The sequence below is a fragment of the Syzygium oleosum genome, unplaced genomic scaffold (assembly GCF_021117445.2).
Source record: "Syzygium oleosum isolate NSW1041296 unplaced genomic scaffold, Sole_v2.1 Sole_v2.22, whole genome shotgun sequence".
Classification (NCBI taxonomy): Eukaryota; Viridiplantae; Streptophyta; class Magnoliopsida; order Myrtales; family Myrtaceae; genus Syzygium; species Syzygium oleosum.
The window spans coordinates 563,071-586,295 of NW_026607506.1; the positions used below are offsets into that span (position 1 = coordinate 563,071).

At 40.5% G+C, this 23,225-nt stretch overlaps 3 protein-coding genes across 3 annotated transcripts; all 3 read left to right on the plus strand.

Annotated features, from left to right (window-relative positions):
- Nucleotides 1-2,649: 2,649 nt before the first annotated feature.
- On the plus strand, nucleotides 2,650-4,411 carry LOC115675952 (heat stress transcription factor B-4). The gene is made up of 2 exons (XM_056321255.1): nucleotides 2,650-3,138; nucleotides 3,464-4,411. The coding sequence occupies exons 1-2, from the start codon at nucleotides 2,887-2,889 to the stop codon at nucleotides 4,262-4,264; spliced, it is 1,053 nt and encodes a 350-aa protein (XP_056177230.1). The 5' UTR covers nucleotides 2,650-2,886; the 3' UTR covers nucleotides 4,265-4,411.
- A 257-nt stretch (nucleotides 4,412-4,668) lies between these two features.
- LOC130140847 (uncharacterized) lies at nucleotides 4,669-9,880 on the plus strand. Its single transcript, XM_056321380.1, has 6 exons — nucleotides 4,669-4,706; nucleotides 6,802-7,364; nucleotides 7,448-8,617; nucleotides 8,665-8,826; nucleotides 9,274-9,378; nucleotides 9,543-9,880. The coding sequence occupies exons 1-6, from the start codon at nucleotides 4,669-4,671 to the stop codon at nucleotides 9,878-9,880; spliced, it is 2,376 nt and encodes a 791-aa protein (XP_056177355.1).
- A 10,018-nt stretch (nucleotides 9,881-19,898) lies between these two features.
- LOC115675791 (transcription factor HEC2-like) lies at nucleotides 19,899-20,972 on the plus strand. The gene has a single exon (XM_030598556.2). It carries the CDS (start codon nucleotides 20,117-20,119, stop codon nucleotides 20,849-20,851), a length of 735 nt encoding a protein of 244 aa, XP_030454416.2. The 5' UTR covers nucleotides 19,899-20,116; the 3' UTR covers nucleotides 20,852-20,972.
- The last annotated feature ends 2,253 nt before the right edge of the window (nucleotides 20,973-23,225 follow it).

The window sequence follows — 23,225 nt, forward strand, 5'->3', positions numbered from 1 at the left end:
TTCGGTTTACAATATTAGAGAATGTTAAGCGGCGTATAGTGTCACAATTTTTATTATGATTAATAAAAAGCGTTCGACTATAAATTAAAAACCTTCAGAGAACGTCATCAACTGGAAAAAGTTATCGATCATCCCTTTCTTTCTTCCTAAATATGTGTTATGAACACAGGTTGTGCAAATATGAAATGCAAACATATTTTTCCGATGGCAAGTGCGTATGTACTGGTTTTGGTAACAGTTATACGCACGTATAGTATAGTCCACTAGTTCGTGTAATTCACTTTTTACATAGGCCGTGTGGTACGGTAGCACCCTGTAATTCAAACGGTTGCCTAACTAATGGCTTCTTTCTTCTTTAGACAAAGCTATGTATATGGGATTGATGACTCTATTCAACCATCCAAATGCATTGAAGGTACGTTTATGTTGTAAGTGCAGTAATGTTCCTCAAATCTTGATATACCGCAGAAGAGGAGGATAATGATATGTTGTCTCCAAACAAGTGTTGGTCCTAATCTCACGCGTACTTCGATGCAACCTTGACCTTGTATGTATATGCTAAAACAAAAGATTGAATAACGTGTGGGATTCGAATCTTGGAGTGGTGTTGGGTTGGTGACGTTAAACAACAAAGGGAAAACTACAAAATAGAAAGGAGACGCTCGTTTGACGTGAAATGAAAGCACCTTCCTCTCCTTTCTTTTCTTAATAACTTTTTCTTGAGATGCCAAACTCCACTCCATTTCGCAGAACTACCCTTCTCTCTCTCTCTCTCTCTCTCTCTCTCTCTCTCCACACTTTTGAAACTAGATTTGGCATATATGACTTTATACTCTCGCTCGCGTATAAGCTGATTTAATCATAAAGTAACACAAGATGTGGGCATAACCACATTAAACAGATTACCAGCAATGGAGAAATATACAGAATAACAGGAGTTACAAGCATGAGAAAGTTGAGAGAGACCCATAAGATTCAAACTCTTGACCTGCAGTCCGTAATCATGTTAGGAAATAGGCTTTTTTTTTTTTTCCAAATGGTAAAAGATGATAGAATACTATTAGAGTTATAACATCTATATAAAAATAATTTGTATATAAAAACTCAACTTCTATTGTAACCATTCGTCTTTTTTTGTTTTAAGAGTGGTATGTGACTCGTGATGGTAGAAAATTGGAATATCTGTGCTTGCATTAGCTTTCGTACAATAATTTGCATATATATTATATCCCTAACGTTACTCGAAGCTGAATATCGAAATGAGAAACTTAATGAGTAATTATCGTAAAGACGATATCTTGAGCTTCGGATTAGACATATCTCATCATCAACTTGCCAACACGTTACTCGTTTCTCAAACTGAGCGAGTTTTATCTCTTGTTAATCACGATAGTAGATACTTCCAGTACCGAGCTTTCAAAAAAAAATCGCATGTTTAATCAAGTAAAAAATAAAATGCACCGAAAACATATCCTCTAGAGTTTTGGAGGCTTTAAAGTCCATTGACCAAATGCAAATGGCGTTTGGTTCATCTTTTGGAGAATTTTGGGGAAATGCAATTGCTTTCCAAAGACCTTTGGCCCAAGGCAAGTCCAGAGGTACTTAGGAAAGCAGCATTCTTGGAATACAAATATACTTTTTTTTTCCAACTTTGCCCTCACTCAACTTTCATAATTCCGAAAATATCCTTGAAAAGACTAACTTGCCGGCGAAGGCCTCAGCTACTAGCGAGTAACCTGCAAGCCACCGATGAGCTACCGCCACCCTCGCCTAAGGTCATGCGACCTCAGACGAGGTTGATCGGCGGCCGATTAGCTTAAGCGGTGGCTAGTTAAAAAAAAATTAGTAAAAATCCTTTATAAATTGTAGTTTTTACCAAACGGAATTTGGGTCAAAGTTATTTCACAATGTGTTTTATACTTTACCAAATAATATTTGCATTTCGAAAAATTTATTTAGCCCAAAAAATTTTGCATTTTTCCAAAGACATTATCTCAAAACCGAGCCAACCGCACCAATTGACTACGGTTCAACATAATTTGTGGGTTCTACTTGTTTTTACACTGTGTTTGAGAGAGAGAGAGAGAGAGTGAAGGGGGGCAGAAAAGGACAATTTTGCATGATAGGCTGCCTCCATTTTCCTAAGTGAGTGTAGATTTCAAAGCGGGCGGAATCAATGTCAGAAAGCGGAGTGAGACTCACGGGTTTGTCTCGAAAGCCCCTTTTCATTTCACTGTTCTAGACACTCAGACACAAGATCCTCCTCACCAACATCCGATCATCGTGAGCCCAACTCACAGATACTGTCAGATGAGATGGGCTCCATACGGAAGTCGCGTGATCTAGCGGTAGACGTTAACCGGGCTCACACAATCCGAATTGCACTCGATGTTTAGCTCTTCTTCGGACACATATTCTCCCCCACTTCCATCTATCGAGGACGCAAGACCCCGTGTACTTTACTACTGAATTATGTTAGGAGGGATACTTTCTTTTGGAGATTGTCTTATTAGTGTTTTGAATATAGTTCGTCGTGCAACATTGGAGAGATATTACGATTGATCCACCATGTTGTAAATACAAAAAAACATCCTAACCCCACATTATTTAAGGCGGTGTTTTGTTTAGATTCCCGCTCACGGTCTCCGATGGAATAATTGCATAAATCAATCTGGGTGAGCAGTGTGTCTTCGCTTTTTAAAACTAGAGGAGACTGGTGTGCTTGCTAACTCAGTCCCAAGTTCAGTAGCTATCGCTGTCCTCCATTATCACCCCCTTTGCAAAAGCTTGGCATACTTCACATTCATCTCTCATATCTCAGTCTCAGCCACAGCCACCAAAAGACCATCTGTTAGTCTCTCTTTCTCTCTCTCTCTTGCATGAACTATGGCTCTTCTGCTGGAGAACTCGTGTGAAGGCATACTGCTGTCCTTGGAATCCCAGAAGTCCATACCTGCGCCGTTCCTGACCAAGACCTACCAGCTGGTGGACGACCCGTCGACAGACCACATCGTCTCGTGGGGCGACGACGACACCACCTTCGTCGTGTGGCGGCCCCCCGAGTTCGCTCGCGATCTCCTCCCCAACTACTTCAAGCACAACAACTTCTCCAGCTTCGTTCGACAGCTCAATACCTATGTATGCAGATTCTCTTGTTTCATTCTTTGGCTAGGTTTTTACCCAATTACTTAAGAAACTCGAATCTTAACTTTTGAATGAAGCCGCCCTTCTTGCTTTGTTGCACTGCGCTGACAGCCGAAACTTTTACTACAGTTGATTGTGTGCATTCATTCGCGCAGATTTCATGAATGAATCGTAGAAATCATTTCTAATGAGAAGCAACGAAAGAGAGAATAAGTAAAAGAACATTTCTGCTCTAGTATCATGTAAAATCTAGGTAAACTAATGGTAGGAACCTTAATTTTTTGCTGAGAGGCTTTTGTTGTTCTGTGTGATGATTTAGGGTTTCAGAAAGATTGTACCAGACAGATGGGAGTTTGCCAACGAGTTCTTCAGGAAAGGAGAGAAGCACCTGCTCTGCGAGATCCATCGGAGAAAATCTCCGCAGCCCCAACAATTGCCCATCAACCACCACTATCCACCGTCTCCAATCGGTGGATGTGGCAGCTATTTTCCCTTCGTTGGTGGCCGAGTCAGCTGCTTCTCTCCTCCCGATTCAGACGAGTTGGCCTGGTGTGACTCGTCCCCACTGATCAATACTCCTAATGTTTCAGTGGTGGACAACTTTGTTAGCTACAACAACAGCCCTTCATCGTCATCGTCATCATCGGTTGTTGCGGCTCTCGCCAAGGACAACGAGAGGCTGAGAAGAAGCAATGATATGCTCGCTTCCGAGCTCGCTCACATGAGGAAGCTGTACAACGACATCATCTATTTCGTGCAGAATCACGTGAAACCCGTCGCTCCGAGTAATCCTGTCATTTCGAACCAGGCTTTCGGGAACTTTCCTGCGACAAATGGCCTTAAGAACCACGTCGCTCAAGTTGGTAATAATGTTGCGGACTCTCCCACCAACACTTCACAGAGCTCCGTCACGATTCTCGATGAGGAAGACGCGACTAATTGCAGCAGCAGCAAGATGAAGCTATTTGGAGTGCCTCTCCGGTCGAAGAAGCGGTTGCATCCCGATAAGTACACTCCGTTGAAGATCTCGGAGACTAACAGTAATAAGGCTCGTTTGGTGTTGGAAAATGATGAGCTGAGGTTGAATCTCATGCCTCCTTCCACATTTGCAAGCTATTAGTATTTTGTTATCCCCCCTCTAGCGAGTAGACTACTCAATGAATGCGGGTATGGGTGTTATTGCATTTGCGATTTGTACAGAACATTATTGCTTGTATCATGTTGTTCCGCTAGCTGAGATTGAAAAATCAAGTCTTTTTCTCTCGTCTGTCTTAATCTTACTTGTCTCTCTTTATCTGTTTGGAAGATAAGTGATTTGTCGCTCTCTATACACTAATTAGTAAGCCGACTGATCTGAAGATACTCATCATGGAAACTAGATTATAGATGATGCACGCAGAGTAATAAGAACAATCGCTAGACATGTAAAGCTTTTACTAGATGATTAGCAAAACTTCAGGCCCATTATACCATGAATGGTTTAAATAATCATTTTTGCATGCTGAAGAGGATGTTTCAGGGCACATGGAGGAGAGATTGTCTGAAGCTGAGGAATGGAGATGGTAGGCAGGATGAACCCACAATGTCATATACTAAAAGAACATAATTATGAACCTCATCAGACGCAACTCTTTTGCACTTCGATTGGTTATTGTTTTCATGATTGTGCACAAAGTATAAACAAAATATTGCATTATATATAAATCACGTAGACTAAGCTCATCTAAACAAAAACCTTTCGAGCCCAGTCGTAGGCTTGGTGGGCGTTTTCTTGAAGATATAGTTTTTTTTTATATATTTAACTTTGTTTACAGCAGATTTGCTTAATATAAATATGGTCTCTCTTCACTACGAACACAATGCTGGGATGGTTTCAAGGGAAAAAGGAGTCGGTCTCGGGCTATCGGGCGCCTAAAAAGGGTGCTTTAGGACTGTGTGTGAATTGCTTCCAGCCGCATCGCACCGAGAGAGATCCAATTTTGAACGGAGCTCTAACGAAAGAGAACAAAAAGAGAACGAAGATTTTAAAAAAGAGAAGATGGCTTCGTCTTTAGTTTGAGGACCCTTTTTGGACGCACTTTATTGACATTTCTCTCCGCACATTAGCATGGCTCAATGAATGATTCGGAGTTCGTATTGCAGATCATTTTTAAAGCCCGAAATTGCGACTTACGACGTTATGAACGGAGGCGGACACGATGCACAAGAAAGTGTGTTATAAAGTTTCTTGACGCAAAAGGGACTCCTACTAGTATCGCAGTAAGCGAATAGGATTGCACTTTCTCGAGTCTCCCAAGTCCAACTGCAATTGTGGGACAAAAGTAGGGTTTACTATCGTTTAAACGACAGTGGAATCAGAGTAAGGTGGCATCTGGTGCACTCTGGGATTGAAGTTGCTAATGATGATGATGATGACCGATTAGGGTTTGCTGACTACAAAAATCAGTAGCCTCCTATTCACAAATTACACGAATCTCTCCGACGACAGTGATACTACATGTACTTAGATTGATGCACTAAATTAACCTGTAAAGTCATAGTGAGAAATTGATGTTAGGTTATTTAAATATTACTAATTTAAATAACTACTTATAGTTTTTCTCATATCACTTTGTAGGGAAAGGGGAACATATCAAAATCCCCTACCTCCCCGCACGGGTACTTCCCTCGGTGTCTTGATAAATCTCCACTGTCGATAACAACCCCATTTTCATAAAAACAACGGTTGATAATCATTGAGACACTCGTTAAAGTACTGTGTGGGATAGAGGATTCATGTCCAGGCCCCACCTATTGTACCGGTGATTCAAAGAACAATCGAATTCGTGTCACGTGATAATAATTTCACGCCGCACTAAAATAACCCAGCTCTCTCTTTTCTCTTTGCTTTGCCTCGACGCGTGGAGATAGAGGTCGTTGCCAAGTCCTCGTGACCCTGGATCAAGGTTGATCCTTGGTGGTTGATCAACTTAACAATGAATATTGGTACGGTATGCGGGGACACCTCTCTTGCCCCAATTTTCTACAGTATACTAATGATCTTGTTATTGTTGTATACACATACAAGTATATATATAATTGATGCCGGAGCATTCTGTGAAGATGTCGAGTTGTCGACGAGTTATCGACTCTTGCCGATATTATCAACACCAAGTCGGCTCTTGTCAATATTGTCGATTCAAAGTCGACTCATCGATCACAACGAACTGAAGACTGTTCGGTTCCTTCAAAAATATAAAGGCCATTAAATTATCCACTTTGAAAATGGTAAAATTATGGAGACCTTCAATCGGTTACATTTAATTATCATATATTTTCTACGTCTAGTTAATGCCATTCAAGTTTCTAAAGTCCTTATTTATTTATGGTTGTTTTCTAGTAATTGTTGTTTGTCTTTCCTATGAGTCTTTTGATTTTCCAAAGAGTCTTAGTAATTACTCAAGGTTGGAGGGTTGTTCCATGCTCTATTTAAGCGTGCTATGATAAATAACAAAGCAAGACTTATTTTGAGTAAAATTAATTGAGCATTTGGCTTGAGAACAATAAGGATTTCTTGTTTTACTATTATCCCTTAGGTGGATTCTTACGGGTGGCAAGTATTTGCTCTTATCTCCTAGGTTAATTACTTACGTGTGGCGAGTGACCTATTTATTCCAGTTCTCACTTATGTTGCCTCCTACTTCTCTACACTTTCTCCGGCGTCAAATTGGTATTAGAGCACGATTCAATAGCTGGTCGTCATCGACGTGGACCAAATGTTGAGTCTTCTATAGCTCGAGAAAGAGACCTACGAGACGTGGAGGTGGATGATTTAAGGAGACAAGTGCAGCAACTGCAAGAGCATTTGCAACGCTTTGAACTTCTGGAACGTGATGATTTGCGTCACGATTCAGAAGATGCTCTTTCTGATGAAGAGGATGTTAACCTTTTCACTGGCGCTCGAAGTCATGCTTCGAGTGAGGAGGGACTTCCTCGACGTCAGTATCGAAGGTTTCAAGAAAGTCAGCAAGATTCCTATGTGAAGGTTGAAATTCCTGAATTTGAGGGGAAGATGCAACCGGAAGAATTCATGGATTGGTTACACGCGGTAGAAAAAATCTTTAACTACAAAGAAATACCAACTGATCGGAAGGTGAAACTAGTCGCCATCAAGCTCAAAAAACATGCGTCTATTTGGTGGAAGCACTTGAAGAAGCAAAGAGCTTGTGAAGGAAGAAGCCGTATCGTAACTTGGGAAAAGATGAAGAAAGAATTGAAGAAAAAGTTCTTATTGACGAACTATTGGCAAGATACCTTCGTCCAGTTTCACAATCTCAAACAAAAGGAACTGTCCATGGAAGAATATACTTGGAATTTAATCACCTCATGATGATTTGTGATATTTCTGAGCCTGAGGAGCAAACTGTTGCCTGCTACCTTGGTGGACTTCGCTCAGAAATTGGTAATGTTGTCCAACTTCAACCTTACTGGACTTATAATGATGTTTGCCAACTTGCTTTAATGGTGGAACGGCAACTTAAAAAAGCTCGTGGTTGTGGCTCTCGATATCGAGACAAGGAGGGCTATTCCAAAAGTGGGAGTATTCCTACTAAAAATAAAACAGCCGCTTCAAAGTCCACTCCTAAGAATGAAGGAGCATCGAGTTCAAAGCACCCTAACTCTATCCGATGTTTCAACTGCCAAGGATTTGGACATATTGCCTCTGATTGTCCAAATCGTAAGATTGTCTTTCTAGTAGAAGAAGAGCATGAAGAAGACAATTTCGAAGACTTCCCTAGTTCCAATGAAGGATTGGAAGAGGGAAATAAAGTTATCTATGGAGATCAAGGAGAGTCTCTAATCCTTCGTCGGGTCTTGAATGCTATTCCTAGTGAAGATGGTATGTGGCTTCGCAACAACATTTTTCACACTAGATGTGCTTCTCATGGGAATGTTTGTGATGTTATTATCGATGGAGGAAGCTGTGAGAACGTCATGGCTACAACAATGGTAGATAAATTGCACCTCAAGATAGAGAAACACCCACAACCTTACATGCTCTCTTGGCTTCGCAAAGGGAATGAGGTAAGGGTTGATAAACGATGCCTTATTCAATTCTTCATTGGAAAAAAACATAATGATGAAGTATGGTGCGATGTTGTTCCCATAGATGCTTGCCATTTGCTTCCTGGGAGGTCGGGGCAATTTAATAGAAAGACTAAGCATGATGGTTTCAAAAATACTTATACTTTCAAAAAGGATGGAGTCAAAATCACTTTGGGTCCTTCTAAAATAGAGAGCACTCCTAAACTATCCAATGGGGAGGGAAATAATTTACTCTCCAAATCTGAAGTTGATAAGGCTTTGGAAGATTTCTTGGAGACATATGCTCTTGTGGTGTTAGAAGAGAATGAAGAACATTATGTCGTTCCTTCTCAAGTAGCACCTCTTCTCCAAGAATTCAAGGATGCTGTTTCGAAAGAAATTTCGCCCGGTCTTCCGCCTATAAGAGACATTCATCATTGCATTGATTTTGTTCAGGAGCCGTCATTCCAAACAAAGCCGCCTACCGAATGATATCTAAAGAGCATGAAGAGCTTCAACGACAAGTGGATGAACTCTTGGCTAAAGGAATGGTGAGAGAAAGCATGAGTCCATGTGTTGTCCCAGCTCTTCTCGTGCCGAAGAAGGATGGGTCTTGGCGTATGTGTATCGATAGTAGAGCGGTGAATAAGATTACCATCAAATACCGCTTTCCCATTCTTTGACTCGATGATCTTCTCGACCGACTCCATGGCGCAACTATCTTTTCCAAGGTTGATCTTCGAAGTGGATATCATCAAATTCGAATGAGAACCGGAGATGAATGGAAAATTGCCTTCAAAACAAGAGATGGACTCTATGAATGGATGGTTATGCCTTTCGGTCTCTCTAACGCTCCTAGTACATTTATGCGCCTCATGAATCATATCTTCAAACCATTTATCGGCAGCTTTGTTGTTGTTTATTTTGATGACATTCTTGTTTATTGTTCTACTCAAGAACAACACTTGGAGCATCTTCGCCAAGTTTTCAAGGTTCTTCGGGAGCAAAAGTTATATGCCAACTTGAAGAAGTGTCACTTCTTTACTGATAACCTTGTCTTTCTAGGCTATATTGTCTCTGAAGATGGCATCAAGATGGATCCTAGCAAGGTGGAAGCAATTATAAGCTGGCCCATTCCGACATCTAAACATGACATTCGGAGTTTCCATGGTTTGGCCTCATTTTAACGTCGCTTTATCAAGCATTTCAGCACTATTATTCTCCTATCACCGAATGCTTGAAAGAGGGGAGTTTCAAGTGGACCAAAGAGGCACAACAAAGCTTCGAACTCCTTAAAAAGAAGGTAACCGAGGCTCATATTCTTGTATTTCCAGATTTTAATAAAGTATTTGAAGTTGATTGTGATGCTTCCAATGTGGGGATTGGTGCGGTTCTTAGCCAAGAAAGAAAACCTATTGCATTCTTTAGCGAAAAGTTGAATAATTCCCGTAAGAATTACTCTACTTATGATAAGGAATGTTGTGCTATTGTTCGAGCTTTGGATCATTGGCAACATTATCTGTTGTTTAAAGAATTTGTTCTCTATTTGGATCATGAAGCCTTGAAGTGTGTAAATACTCAACATAAGCTCAACAATCGGCATGCCAAGTGGGTAGAGTTTCTTCAAGCTTTCACTTTTCTTATTAAACATAAAGCTGGAACTCTTAATTGAGTGGAGGATGCATGAAGCCGTAGGCATTCCTTGCTATCCACAATAAAGAATTTATTCTCTATTTGGATCATGAAGCCTTGAAGTGTGTAAATACTCAACATAAGCTCAACAATCGGCATGCCAAGTGGGTAGAGTTTCTTCAAGCTTTCACTTTTCTTATTAAACATAAAGCTGGAACTCTCAATTGAGTGGAGGATGCATGAAGCCGTAGGCATTCCTTGCTATCCACAATGCAAGTGAAGGTCTTAGGCCTTGACATGATCAAGGAGCTTTATGAAGAAGACCCTGACTTTGGGAAAATTTGGAAAGATTGTTCGAGGGGTCTAATTCAGCAATTTTTATTGCAAGATGGATTTCTTTTTAGAAATAATTGCTTGTGCATACCGAGAAGTTCTCTAAGAGAAGCCATTATCCATGAAACCCATGGTGGTGGTTTAGCTGGTCATTTCGTATGAGACAAGATATTCTCTCTTGTCAAAGAAAAATTTTATTGGCCTCAAATGGAGAAAGATGTTATCAGCACCAAGTCGATTCTTGTCGATATTATCAGCACCAAGTCGACTCTTGTCGATATTGTCGATTCCAAGTCGACTCATCCATCACAACGAACTGAAAGCTATTCGGTTCCTTCAAAAATATAAAGGCCATTAAATTATCCACTGTGGAAATGGTAAAATTATGGAGACCTTCAATCGATTATATTTAATTCTCATATATCTTCTAGGTCAGTTAATGCCGTTCAAGTTTCTAGAGTCCTTATTTATTTATGGTTGCTTTCTAGTAAATGTTGTTTGTCTTTCCTATGAGTCTTTTGATTTTCCAAAGAGTCTTAGTAATTACTCAAGGTTGGAGGGTTGTTCCATGCTCTATTTAAGCATGCTATGATAAATAACAAAGCAAGACTTATTTTGAGTAAAATTAATTGAGCCTTTGGCTTGAGAACAATAAGGATTTCTTGTTTTACTCTTATCCCTTAGGTGGATTACTACGGGTGGCAAGTATTTTCTTTTAACCCCAAGGTTAATTACCTACGAGTGACCAGCAACCTATCTATTTTAGTTCTCACTTGTGTTGCCTCCTACTTCTCTATACTTTTTCCGGCGTCAATAATGTACTCACCAATAATATTTATTAAGATTGATTTTTATACTTTTCATCCCGTGTGTTCATATATGTTTTATTTTGGAGGAGAAGAAAAAAAGAATAATAATGGGTCGGTCAAACTTAGACGAAAGACTCAATTAGTTTGTGAAAGTTAAATGATGTCTTATTGCATGAAATGGTGCAAGAAGCAATTTTGTTTCGTAAAGTATAATGCTTAGGAAAAATTTTGTTCTAAAACGTGTGACGCCAAAAAGTTTCTACTTGTCACCTTTTGAGGAGATGCAACATTTGACGTTATTTTGGAAGAGTTACGACTTTTCAAAATTCACACACCTATTCACTTTTTGGGTCTTTAAATAGATCAAAGGAAGACTGAAAAGATAAGGGAAAATTCCAAAAAATGGCCCGAAGTGAAGTCATTTTATCAAATGAGGGCCTGAAATGGACATTATATCAAATAAGAGCATGAAGTGGCCAAATCGTTTCAAGTAAGGGTATGAAGTGGCCAAATTATCTCAAGTAAGGACATTTGGCCGGCCGGTGACTATTCCGTCAACGGAAAAAGGATATTTTAGTCAAAAAAATTATAAGTATATTTTTTTGATTTTTTTTACTTTCTTTTTCTTTTCCTTTTTCTTTTTCCTTTTTTCTTCTTCCATCCCCAGCCGTCACTGCACCTGTCTAATGACCTTCACTGGCCTCAGGCAAGGGCCTCCCTCGACGGCGTCGGCCGAGGGCCGCCCAACCCGCATTGCGCAAGGGTAGCCCTCGTTGGCGTCGGGCAAGGGTTGCCCTCGCCGGATCTGGTGAGGGTCACCCTCGCCCACCCTTGCCGACATTGGGCGAGGGCCGCCCAATCGGCGTCGGGCAAGGGTCGTCCTTGCTCGATCTGGCGAGGGTCGCCTCGCCTAGGCTGGGCGAGCTAGGGAGACCCTCGCCAGATCTGGCATGGGCGGCCCTCACCCAACGCCGGCGAGAGCGGCCTCCGCCTGAGGCCGGCGATCTCCGCTGGCCTCGGCGATGGCCGACGGAGGGAAGAGAGGAAAAAAAAAAAGAAAGGAAAAGAAAAAAAATTCAAAAAAGTTAAAGACGAAAATATCCTTTGGCCAGAGAGGTTAGGTCATTATTTGAGATTGATATGGCTACTTCAGGCTCTTATTTGAGACAAGATTCACTTCATGCCCTTATTTAAGAAAATAGGAACACTTCATGCCCTTATTTAAGACAAGGTCCACTTCGGGCTCTTATTTGAGAAAATGACTCCACTTCGGGCCCCTTTTTGGAATATTCCCAAAAAATAATAATAACAAATCTATATTTGAGATTTTCTTTTTCCTCTCCACCATACAATGTTTCTCTTGAATTTATGGGTTTGAGTTCCTAAATGAAAAGCACTATGAAGTGCATCAATATCGTGTTCTTGCAGAGGCATCGTATCCTAGAGTTACTATTTCCGTTAAAGCCATCTTGATAAAATCATAACTTAAAGTCAATCACGAAATTTTTTTGATGGAATGGATACAATTGGGTCGTGCATGATTAGGACTCTCTTTACTTAGAAGTTTAAGCTTTTGCTGTTGTTGAAAAAATAGAAGTTTGACGGAGAGATTTTGTAGAGAGGGAAAAGGAGAAGCTGAGTCCATGGAGCGCAGACAAGCTTTTAACACAAGTTTCCACAAGGCCTTAGATTTGTTGGGTTGGGCTTCAACCGTTTGAAGAAATTACCTTAGAAAATCATACCTAAATCTACATTACAATTACTTGCTATCGACATTACTAGGGTTCTCTGTTCATGACGTGTTATTCAAAATAACATACATCACTAATTCCCTATTGGCGAAAATCCATGCTTATCTTGTTGTTATTTTTTTTATAAAAATAAGATATAAGGAAAAATAGCTAAATATTACATATCCAAAATAGGAGGCATACCCCTATGGTGGGATTATTCATCGTACTAGAGCACAAAATTCCAACAGTGTGCATACGATCATAGAATTCGACCATCAAAGAAAGTTTTTACATGCGAAATGCTTTCGAGCCCTCAACTTTTTTAATTGGCGTACTTAAGTCCTAAATATATATTGCAAAAATTTTTGAGAACCCTTTTTATAGTTTCTTATCAGATGGTTGATTGTGATTACCTGCAGTACCATATTTTCAAGCTCCTTGAACACTTGTAAACAAAAAAACATATAATAGCACGACGGCCCTTGGTCGTGTCATATTAAAATATGGGATAAAGAAAAAATATTTTAATCTAGGGTGTCTTTATTTCGCGAAAAACAGAACAATTAAAAAAATATTTTTTTTTTAAAAATGATCACTTGAATTGTTTGAAATAATTAGTTAATAAAAAATATTTTTATTATCAACAATACTTTATGTATAAAAATTTTCATGGACAGTGAAAATAGTCTTCATTCATTCACTTTTGTCAACGATATAAGGGCGCGAATGACAACCATTTTGTTTCAGAAATCAATTTTATGTTTCATGGATGAATTTCTCAGCAAAAATACATATTTGATAACAACACAAAATTTTTATTCCCGAAATAAAATTTTGTTTGATAACGGCACACAATTTCTTCCTCTCGGGTGGCCAGCGAGTGGACGGCAGGCGGATGGCGGTGGCGGATGACGAGCGACGGGCGGCGGACCATGGTAGCAAACAGTGGGCTGCGGACGACGGGCAGCAGGCGGCGGATCGTGGTAGCGAATAACAGGCGGCGGATGGCAGGGCGAGGCAGCAGTGGACGGCGACACGGCTAGTGTGGAGGACGGCAGCTGGAGGCGACCAGCGTAGGGTAGCGGCAGGAGGCAAGCGACGGCCGGCGGCGGGAGGGAGGCGGTGGGAGGAGGGCAAACAATGGCAACAAACGGCAGGCGGCGGACAGTGGCAGCGAACAGCAGGCGGCGAACGGTGCGGGGAGGCGGCAGCGGACAGCGGCGCGACTAGTACGGAAGACGGGGGCTGGAGGCGGCCGGCGTCGAGAGCAGCCGGAGGTGAGTGACAAGCGACGGCGGGAGGCGGGCGGGTTGGCGGGTCAGCGGCGATAGGGGACGGTGGCCGGTAGACGGACGGCAGTGGCAAGAGGAAGGTGGCCGGCGGCTAGAGACGGTGGCCCATGGTGATTGGCGGCAGGAGACGGCGAACAGCAGGAGGCGGCGGCCGGCAAGTGGGTGGGCGACCGACTAGTAGCGAGGTCTAGCGATGAGAAGAATTTTTATTTCTCATTTTTGTTTCAGAAATAGAAAAGTTCTTCTTATTTCTGTTCCAAACCTATTTCTGAAATCAAAATTTGTTCCATAAATTGAAAAAAGAAATTGTTGTTCCAAACTTGTTTCTGGAACAGAAAAATAGAAATAGAATGGTTATCATTCATAACCATTTTTAAAAATATATATTTTATATCATTCATTTTTCATAAAAAAAAAACCTTTAAACAATTAATTGTCACGTTGCATCTACTTGGGGCACAAGCACAAAGCGTTCTTAGGCGGTGACGTGGGGACGAGAAGATAAGGTGGTGCAGCCGTGATAATGCAAAGTAAAAACAAATATGAATAGAAAAGAAGAACGCACCCAACAGCGATATCTTTCTCGATTGGATTCTTTTTATCCAATCGAACCTGTTCTTGCAGAGAACATGTCCACTTTATTCATGTGTTCTTAGCTTAAATGAAACAAAAACTTTGAAAAATAGAACATCAATGTCTTAATATATGCTATTGAAATCAGGGTGCTATGTTTGACCAAAAAAAAAAGAAATCAGGGTGCTATGGAGTTTTTCTGAGTTTTGGATTGATGTTGCAGAAAATGTAGTACAAATTAGAGACCAGGCAACAGCCATTCCAACATTTTTCACCCCTTTCCCTATGCATATTTTAACAATCGACCACTAAGAAATCCCGGACATCAGGTATGCCTCTATACCCCCACGTCGCTCGTAGATAGGGTTGTTGCGTTGATGGATAAGTCCCGCGCAACCTCAAGCTAATTTGGTGCCTTTTGAAGGCATGAATGAGCAGTGATAAGAGCGGATAATATTGGTATGGCGCGTTAAGCTTGAATGGGGCTGACTGCCTTTCCCCAGTAATTTCCACTTGTCAGACAATTGTTATGAATTTGATACTTAAGCCTTATGAATGTTCCCGATGGCATAGTGCAATTCTCTCGTGCAAGTCCTTGTAAAGCAAACCCGGCTCCTTATTCGTTAGACCGAACTTGATACATATGGCTTGGTGTGAATCGTTGCTTCGTATAGCGCGATCTTCTTCTTGGGCCGTAGTTTTACTACTCCTAGTTGCATTGTGGGTAGATATGTCAAAATAATTCACAAACCCATTTCTTAACCCATATTTGATTGACTGAATTATTAAATAGATTAGTCATATTTAATAAATAGGTTTAGAATGATTAAGCCTTAAATAATATAGGTGTTAAATAATTTCACAATTTACTTATAGCCAACCCACTTTTATGACTCTTGTTCGCCTTCACTCGATCTCGCGCTCGCTCATTCCGCGCTCTCATCTTAGTTTGGGTATGCATTTTCCTAAATATGGTAAAATGTGGAAGTGTTAGCAATATGGATCGGATAAAGGTTGGGCCGGATATACGTCATTAAATTTGTATTGTATGAAAATAAGTCATAACGGATTAAATAGATCAATTTGGATCAAACCATTTTCGATCCGATCCACCCGTTTGACAGGTCTAATTATGAGTAATGCCTCTGGAAATGAATTTGCTTGTATTAGGTGTGCAGATAATGATCTTGTTATTACTTCTTCCTTTTTGAAAATCTCGGTGATTCAAATCCTTGCATATAATCAATAATTATTTACAAAGAAAAATCATTAGGTTTTTGGGAGAAAGGCAGTGTGACACGTTAAAAATGTTATTGAACCCGTCGATCTTGTGGGCTCTGTGTTGTTTGTGGGTTCTCACAATTTTCTATGTTCTAAATGTAGTTTTCCACAGGTCACGATCATGCAATAATTTCTCAGTTTCTTAATTTGTAGACATTGTTCCGGCCATCTTGTGGACCTGAGTAAGTCCTAAAACTGCTTCATCTGAACTCTTGGACGTTAAATTCGGAAGTAATCCCTAAGGAGAGGGAAGAAAAACTTCTACCTAACTTGAGGGCTAGGCGTGCGGGTACCGGTATATTAAAATAATGAATGCGGTCCTATCAGCCCGTCGGGTGTATACGCCTAAACAGACGAGACAACCCTAGTCGAAAGCTTCTGCTTCCCCTGCTTTAGTGAGGTATTCTCAGTAACCACCACCACATATTCAAGATAGGCCCCGATTTTTTTAGAAAAGTGTGCTAGAAAACGTGGACATAAGTTCAACAGGTCTCCACCTAACAGTGAACAGCCACGTTAGGAATTTATAAATCGAAACCCTAATTATAAACACAACTGAAAAGCCAATTTCCTTCCCTCACCACCATCGCTGCCATCGGAATGTCGTCTCCGTCTCCGTCTCAAGCAAAATCGCCATCGCGACCACCTAATTCGACCGGTCACCCCTCGATGTGATCATTAGTCAGTCTAGTCCTGGCTCTTAGGTCAATCATATACTGTCGTCCAAGACCACCTATCTTAAAATTCTATATATAGTTTTTTGGGTTAGATGGAGCTTGGCTCAGGCCTATTAGGGTTGAGCTCAGCTTTCTAACTCCGTAACCTTGCCCAAACTCGCCAACAATGCCCTTCGCGCTCATTTAGTATCATCCATCACTATGTTGTGGACTCTTTCCGTGGCCTCGACTAGACCGCTACTACAACTATGTCTTTGGCTGGTAACGACGAGATCTAGCGCGTCAGGGTCAATAACTGGTTGCAAGCCATTTCATAGAAGAAAGAAATTAACTTTTCGTCCTAAAAAATGGTCTTGCTATTGGGACAACTTCTTAGCACAGGGCAACTATTTCACCGTCCATACCAATCACAGCAAAAACCTAATGGGAAACGAGCGTGATGCAATGAGATCTCTATCGTCCTCTCAGTGTGAACAGTGCCGCATAGTTTGGCTCTCTAGCCTTGACCTATTCGATGCGCCATAAATGTCACCTAACAAAAGGTCCGCATCATATCACCAAATTGCACCTAGAAATTTCTCTTTCTTCTTCTTCTTCTGATTTTCCTTTTCTTCTTTTCAGATTCTTCGCTTTTTCGAAATCGAATTGCAATGCACTTGCATAATTCCTCCAAAATAGATAAATGGAAAAAAAAAAAAAAAAGGGTTCCTTTGCTCGTGAAAGTTGGTTAGCTATAATTTGGTCCAGCACATGAAACCAGTGAGCAGAGCAGCATCGCAAGAACCTGATCCGTCTCGAAAAGCGTTCCTCTGCAGTATCTATCTGATCAGGATAATAATGCAAAAAGTTGTCTAATTGCATCCCCTTCTCCTTGGACCATCGACCTTATGCTATAAATAAAACAAAAGAAAACTCATATGGGGCATCCATCGTTAGAGCCCTCCTCATAATAATTTCCGGGTATGATTTCTGACACCTGTCATGTGAGTGGGGCTTTAGGGTTTGTAAAGAAAGTGAAATTTGGAATTTGATTTTGTGTTTTTTGTTTTTTTATGAATTTTCTGCATTCACTCTCTACACGGCGATGTGTATTCAGATGAAATAATTCATGCACCATCAAGAGCGCCTACTTTTGGTAGCCCCCAGGAACAGTTGGCACATATTAGCCCTTCATTTTGACGTCATGCACACGTCGTGTATCTAGGTTTACTCCCGTTCACGTGCATATAGTGCTTTGCCAATTGGGAGATGATTAACAGACGAATGTATCGGAAACATGAAATCACAATCGTGACTCTTGAGTTTAGTTCCATCGCTTGGACACACATCTCTCTCGTCCTCGTGTTCCCACGCATGATCCCTTGTCAATTCATTTTTTAAATTGATCTTACACAGGTTCAATCATTCAAAATGGCTAGTTCCTCCGGATTTTTTAGGTTAATCAAGAACGAGCCGGGCGTGCGCGTATGCGTATTTCGCATATGATTTTGAATCCATCATGGCAATTAAAGTCTTGTGCATAAAGATTTCATATATCATCCCCAGTACTCTCTCTCTCTCTCTCTCTCTCTCTCTCTCTCTCTCTGTGAAGCCACCTGCAGTGGCAGCAATGGCTGGATGTGTAGAGGGCATCGACGACAGTAGTGTCTGAGTTGGCCTGGATGACAGCTTCCTATCTACAGTGACTTTGGTCTTTATATATATATATATATTTATAGAGAGAGAGAGAGAGAGAGAGAGAGAGAGAGAGAGAGAGAGAAGAGATAGCAGAAGAAGTATGATGCTAGAGAGAGAAAATCAGATCACAAAGGTGGTGTCATGCGAGAGAGAGAGAGTCGTTGCCGGAAGGTGGTGGTGGTGGTGGAGGATCGTGAAAGACGATACTTCTTCGGCAAAGTGGTCCTCTAACCTTCGAATGGAATAGTGGCGATCGACGGACTAGAGTACAAAGATCTAGATGGTTGGCTAGGGTTTCTTCGAAAGAGGAAGGGGTTGAAATTTTTGTAGGGGTGGTCAAAGTCACGATGGGTTGGCATGCATGTAATATAAGGTTCAATTTTAACGTTAGGTGGTTCTAGTCTAGGACAGTCCGTTTCTTTGCCCAAGCTTATGCTTAGAAGGTAAGATGTGAATATAATAATAATAGTAATGACGATGATGATGACAATAATAGCGGTGAAATGAATGTTAGGGAAGGAAGAGCACAATCGTCGAATAAGACGGAATAGCGGGGCATCATAATAAATTGCCGCCGATACTAGTTATTATCAGTATTATTGTTGAAATATCCCGCATTGTTTGATGATGGGGTTTATATACTTTTTAGATACACGCGATCTCCCTTCATTTGTTAACTTAAACTTTTTGGTTTAACTATTCAACATGTATCAAAGCTAGGTTTTGTCTCTTTCGAGTGTGCGTCCACCTTTGCTAATCAAATTAATCGATCTTTGTGATGCGGAGAGAGAGAGAGTAGGATTCGATAAGTGTGTCTACGGTAAGTGCATGATTTTCTATGAAAATTTGCATCCATTGGCTCTTATAAGAGATTTAAAGAAAGAATTACACTGTGGATCTTGTGATTATAGTCCCCAAAAGTCAAGAGTTATTATAAATACTTATAAAATTATCAAGCGAATCAGGAATCTATCAAGAATGATTATAATATCTTTCACTATATATTTTTTAATATAAGACATCTATCTATTACAACAGAAAAGAAAACATCTTTGTTACATGAATTAGATTTTAATCACACGCACGAATAAATTACATGATTTTATGACAAAATCGTCTATCATACACTTGTTGAGACCTAAATTTCGGGGAGGTCGCGATAACACTCACTAAATAAAACTAGCTACTAATCAACATGATATACCGACTAAAAAGTTTCTCAACTGATCAACTACACATTCGCCCTCCCAAACATACTTGCTCAAGATACCTCCCTAGTTGTCTCCGGCAGACCTGGGGGTAGAGGCGGCCAGAGGTGGCGACCGCCGAGGTTGGGGTCCGGCGAGGGAGGAGGAGGAGGAGGAGGAGAAATGGACATAGAATTCCGTCCCTTGTTATGACGATGTTGGCCGCACATACAGCGGCCGGTAGGCCTCATGATATGACGCGAAACTTGTCCACATCCCATATAGATGAAAAGACATTAGAGTGTACGAATAAAAACAAAAGCTCAACGAATCTACATTAGTAAGAAGGGCCACAACCTTGGAAAAAAAAGAATATTTCTACCCTAAATGTGTGATTTATCATATATTATTCAAGCACTAGAAGTCGCGAACTGTTATATATATATATATATATATATAGTCATCACCTCCACTACATGGACAGTAGTAAGTCCATGATAACACTATTCTATTCCTCCTTCCTTCATTGCTCCTCTCCCTCTCTCCTTACCCTCAAGGCTCAGCAGTTTCTCTTCAAGCCAACTCTTTCTTCCCCATTCCTCTGTCTGTCCATATCAGACCTCTCATCAGTGCACTTTCAACACACTCCACTTCAAGTTCACACACACACACAGACAGAGTCTCTGTCTCCAAGAAAATAGAGAGAAAGAGGCCATGAATAATGTTGATGAGCTGAATTCTTCAGCCACACCAAACCAGCTGGACCTGCTCATGACAATGCACATGGAAAAGCCGCCCGAGTTTTACGACGGTATGTGCAGAGAGTTGGCCAACCTGACACCCCCCGAGTTCAACACCGCCAATATGGATATGAGAAGCTTCGGGGACAATGGCGTTGACGTTTGCCCGCATTTCGTCGCTCCCTACTCATTCCCAAACCTACCCCCGCCGACGTCGTTCTCCACCCCATTCCCGTTCTATGAACAGACCCTGAATGCGCCGCCCCGGAGCATGCCCGATGGCTCGCAATTGCCGTCGATGGCGGCGATGAGGGAGATGATATTCAGGATCGCGGCAATGCAGCCGGTGCACCTAGACCCGGAGGCGGTGAAGCCGCAGAGGAGGAGGAACGTGAGGATATCGAAGGACCCACAGAGCGTGGCGGCGCGGCACCGGCGGGAGCGGATAAGCAAGCGGATTAGGATCCTGCAGCGGCTCGTGCCGGGCGGGACCAAGATGGACACAGCGTCGATGCTGGACGAGGCCATCCACTACGTGAAGTTCCTGAAGGACCAAGTGCGGTCGCTCGAGCGAGCCTCGGCTGACGGCAACAGTGGGGCTCATAACGGGGCGAAATTCCCTGCGGCCGGGTCGGATGGGAGCTATGGTGCTCCGGCGTACCAGCATTCGCATTGTGATGCTAATTCGGGATATGGAGATGATGTTTAAAATGCAACGACAGCCATTTCCCGAATTAACAATGAAATGACTGATGCATTTATGTTGTTTTCTCATGTTGGCATGGTTACGTGGTTTAGATCAAATTAATTTTAAATACACAACTTACATATTGCTTTTTTACGCAATCCACTTCCATCACCATTAATAATTTGGATAGCTGGTCAATCTTTCAAGTCATGACTACCCACATCACCATTATTATGTATCCTATCAAAATCCATAGACTAAATTTATTAGTTCAAGTGAAACTCATTTTAAGAATATCTAAGACTCATGCTAGGTCCCACTAACAAAACACAAGTTTCTTAGGCCCCGAGATCAGTTTGTCCACTACATCGTCCATAAATAAAGTCCATAAATGCTGACATTATAAGTGATGTTGGAAAACCGAACTCTTTCGTTTTATTTATTTATATTTAACATCTAACTAAGGTGTGCCACTTTACATAGTAGGGATATTTTGCGAACCCATGTTAGCAAATCTAGCATTATTCAATCCTATGACAGGCATAACATGATACAGGTGACTTGACTGCTTTATTATATCATTGCAAAAAAAGAGATATTATTAATCATATATTATCAAGCAACGTGAATTTCGAGAGAGACAGAACATGTATAAAAGCCTCTCCGAATAGAAAAAGAATATCTCGCAAACAGTATTCAATGATTAATATGTGTACATGCTAAATGTAGCAAATCAATAATTACTAATAATTAATCTGCATGTCACATTCACATCGTCCTGGAGACTTCTTCATCTGCTAACTCTGCACATAACAAAAAGATTTCGAGTCTTCTACTTTGTTGGGACTAAGTGTAAAATAATTGGAAAATAATAACTAGCTAGGTATATAAGCATAGATATTAAATAATTAAACAAATTCATGATTCATGATACTATATAGTTGCAGAGTAGTTAACAACGTAATTCTAGAAATTCGATTTCATATAATTAATCGGGTGAATTTTAAATACAACAAATGGAAAATCACAGTGTTGGTTGAAAAATAGAGAAGACATGGCAGGACTTGCAGTTTCTAGGTTGTCCTGTGCGACATCATTCGATCTTGGACTATGCATGTCCCGTGATTGTCCACGTCACATTTAATAACCATGTCACCATGTCCATGTCACATTTAACAGCCATGTCACCATGTCAATAGACCAATGTATCTTAACATTTCGAGTCATCTACTTTGTTGGGACAAAGTGTAAAATAATTAGAAAATAATAACTAGCTAGGTATATAAGCATAGATACTAAATAATTAAACAAATTCATGATTCATGATACTATATAGTTGCGAAGTAGTTAAAATCGTAATTCTAGAAATTCGTTTTCATATAATTAATCATGTGAATTTTAAACACAACAAATGAAATATCACAGTGCTGGTTGGTTGAAAAATAAAGAAGATACGATGGGACTTGTAGTTTCTTGGTTGAGTCCTGTGCGCCATCATTCGATCTTGGGCTAAGCATGTCCCGTGACTGTCCACGTCACATTTAATAACCATGTCACCATATCCACATCACATTTCATAGCCATGTCACCATATCAATAGACCAATGCATCTTAGGACCATGTGAAGTTCTGACAACTAGGCGGAAAAACGTTTTACGTAACTCAATTAATGTCACATTGTTGACGAGATAAAATAATGCATTTTAGGCAGTTTTCCATCTCTTTCAATTCACGTTACGAACAGTGACGGGTTTGGAATTTAGATTGAGGAACACAGAATTTCATGATTGAAATATGTTTATATTAGTCCGAAAATTTTTCAAAAGGAAGGTTAATCTTATATATAATAAAGCAAAAAGTCATAAAAAATTTCAAATTATGCTCACTACAACACATTTACTTTGAACTTTTTTGTGATTTCAAAAATCAAACTAAGTCAACTGTGGCATATTTACCATAATTTTTTTCTTGTGACATAGAAGACCCCAAGTTTGTACCTATAAGACACATTTATTTTTCGTTAATGTTCTGTTATATGATTTTTTAGTCAAAACGTCATTTTTATTTTACTTAAATCACATGGGCATCATGTCAACACTATTTGCTTTTTGTCGTCCGTGTATGCAAATTTTGAACGATTTTCATTGACAAAACTTTGACGGAGAGTAAATGTGTCAGGATGGGTATAATTTGGTGACTTTTTCCCTATAATAAATTATATACAGTTATCATTAAGATAATAATTTCTAATGTAGAAAATGCAAAAATATAGGGAAAATTTTAAAAAAGAATTTGAAATGACCTCATTTTCTCAAAAAAAGCCCCAAAACGAACTTTGTTTCAAACTACGTTTTTAAGTGGCCATGACAATTTGAAATAAGACCCTAACCTCGCT

Coding starts and splice junctions, on each gene's coding strand:
- LOC115675791 (XM_030598556.2), top strand. CDS start 20,117: ATGAATAATGTTGATGAGCTGAATTCTTCAGCCACACCAAACCAGCTG.
- LOC130140847 (XM_056321380.1), top strand. CDS start 4,669: ATGGAGGAGAGATTGTCTGAAGCTGAGGAATGGAGATG. Junction 8,618..8,664: donor TTCGAAAGAAATTTCGCCCG/GTCTTCCGCCTA, acceptor GATTTTGTTCAG/GAGCCGTCATTCCAAACAAA. Junction 8,827..9,273: donor GAAGAAGGATGGGTCTTGGC/GTATGTGTATCG, acceptor TTGTCTTTCTAG/GCTATATTGTCTCTGAAGAT.
- LOC115675952 (XM_056321255.1), top strand. CDS start 2,887: ATGGCTCTTCTGCTGGAGAACTCGTGTGAAGGCATACTGCTGTCCTTG. Junction 3,139..3,463: donor TTCGACAGCTCAATACCTAT/GTATGCAGATTC, acceptor GTGATGATTTAG/GGTTTCAGAAAGATTGTACC.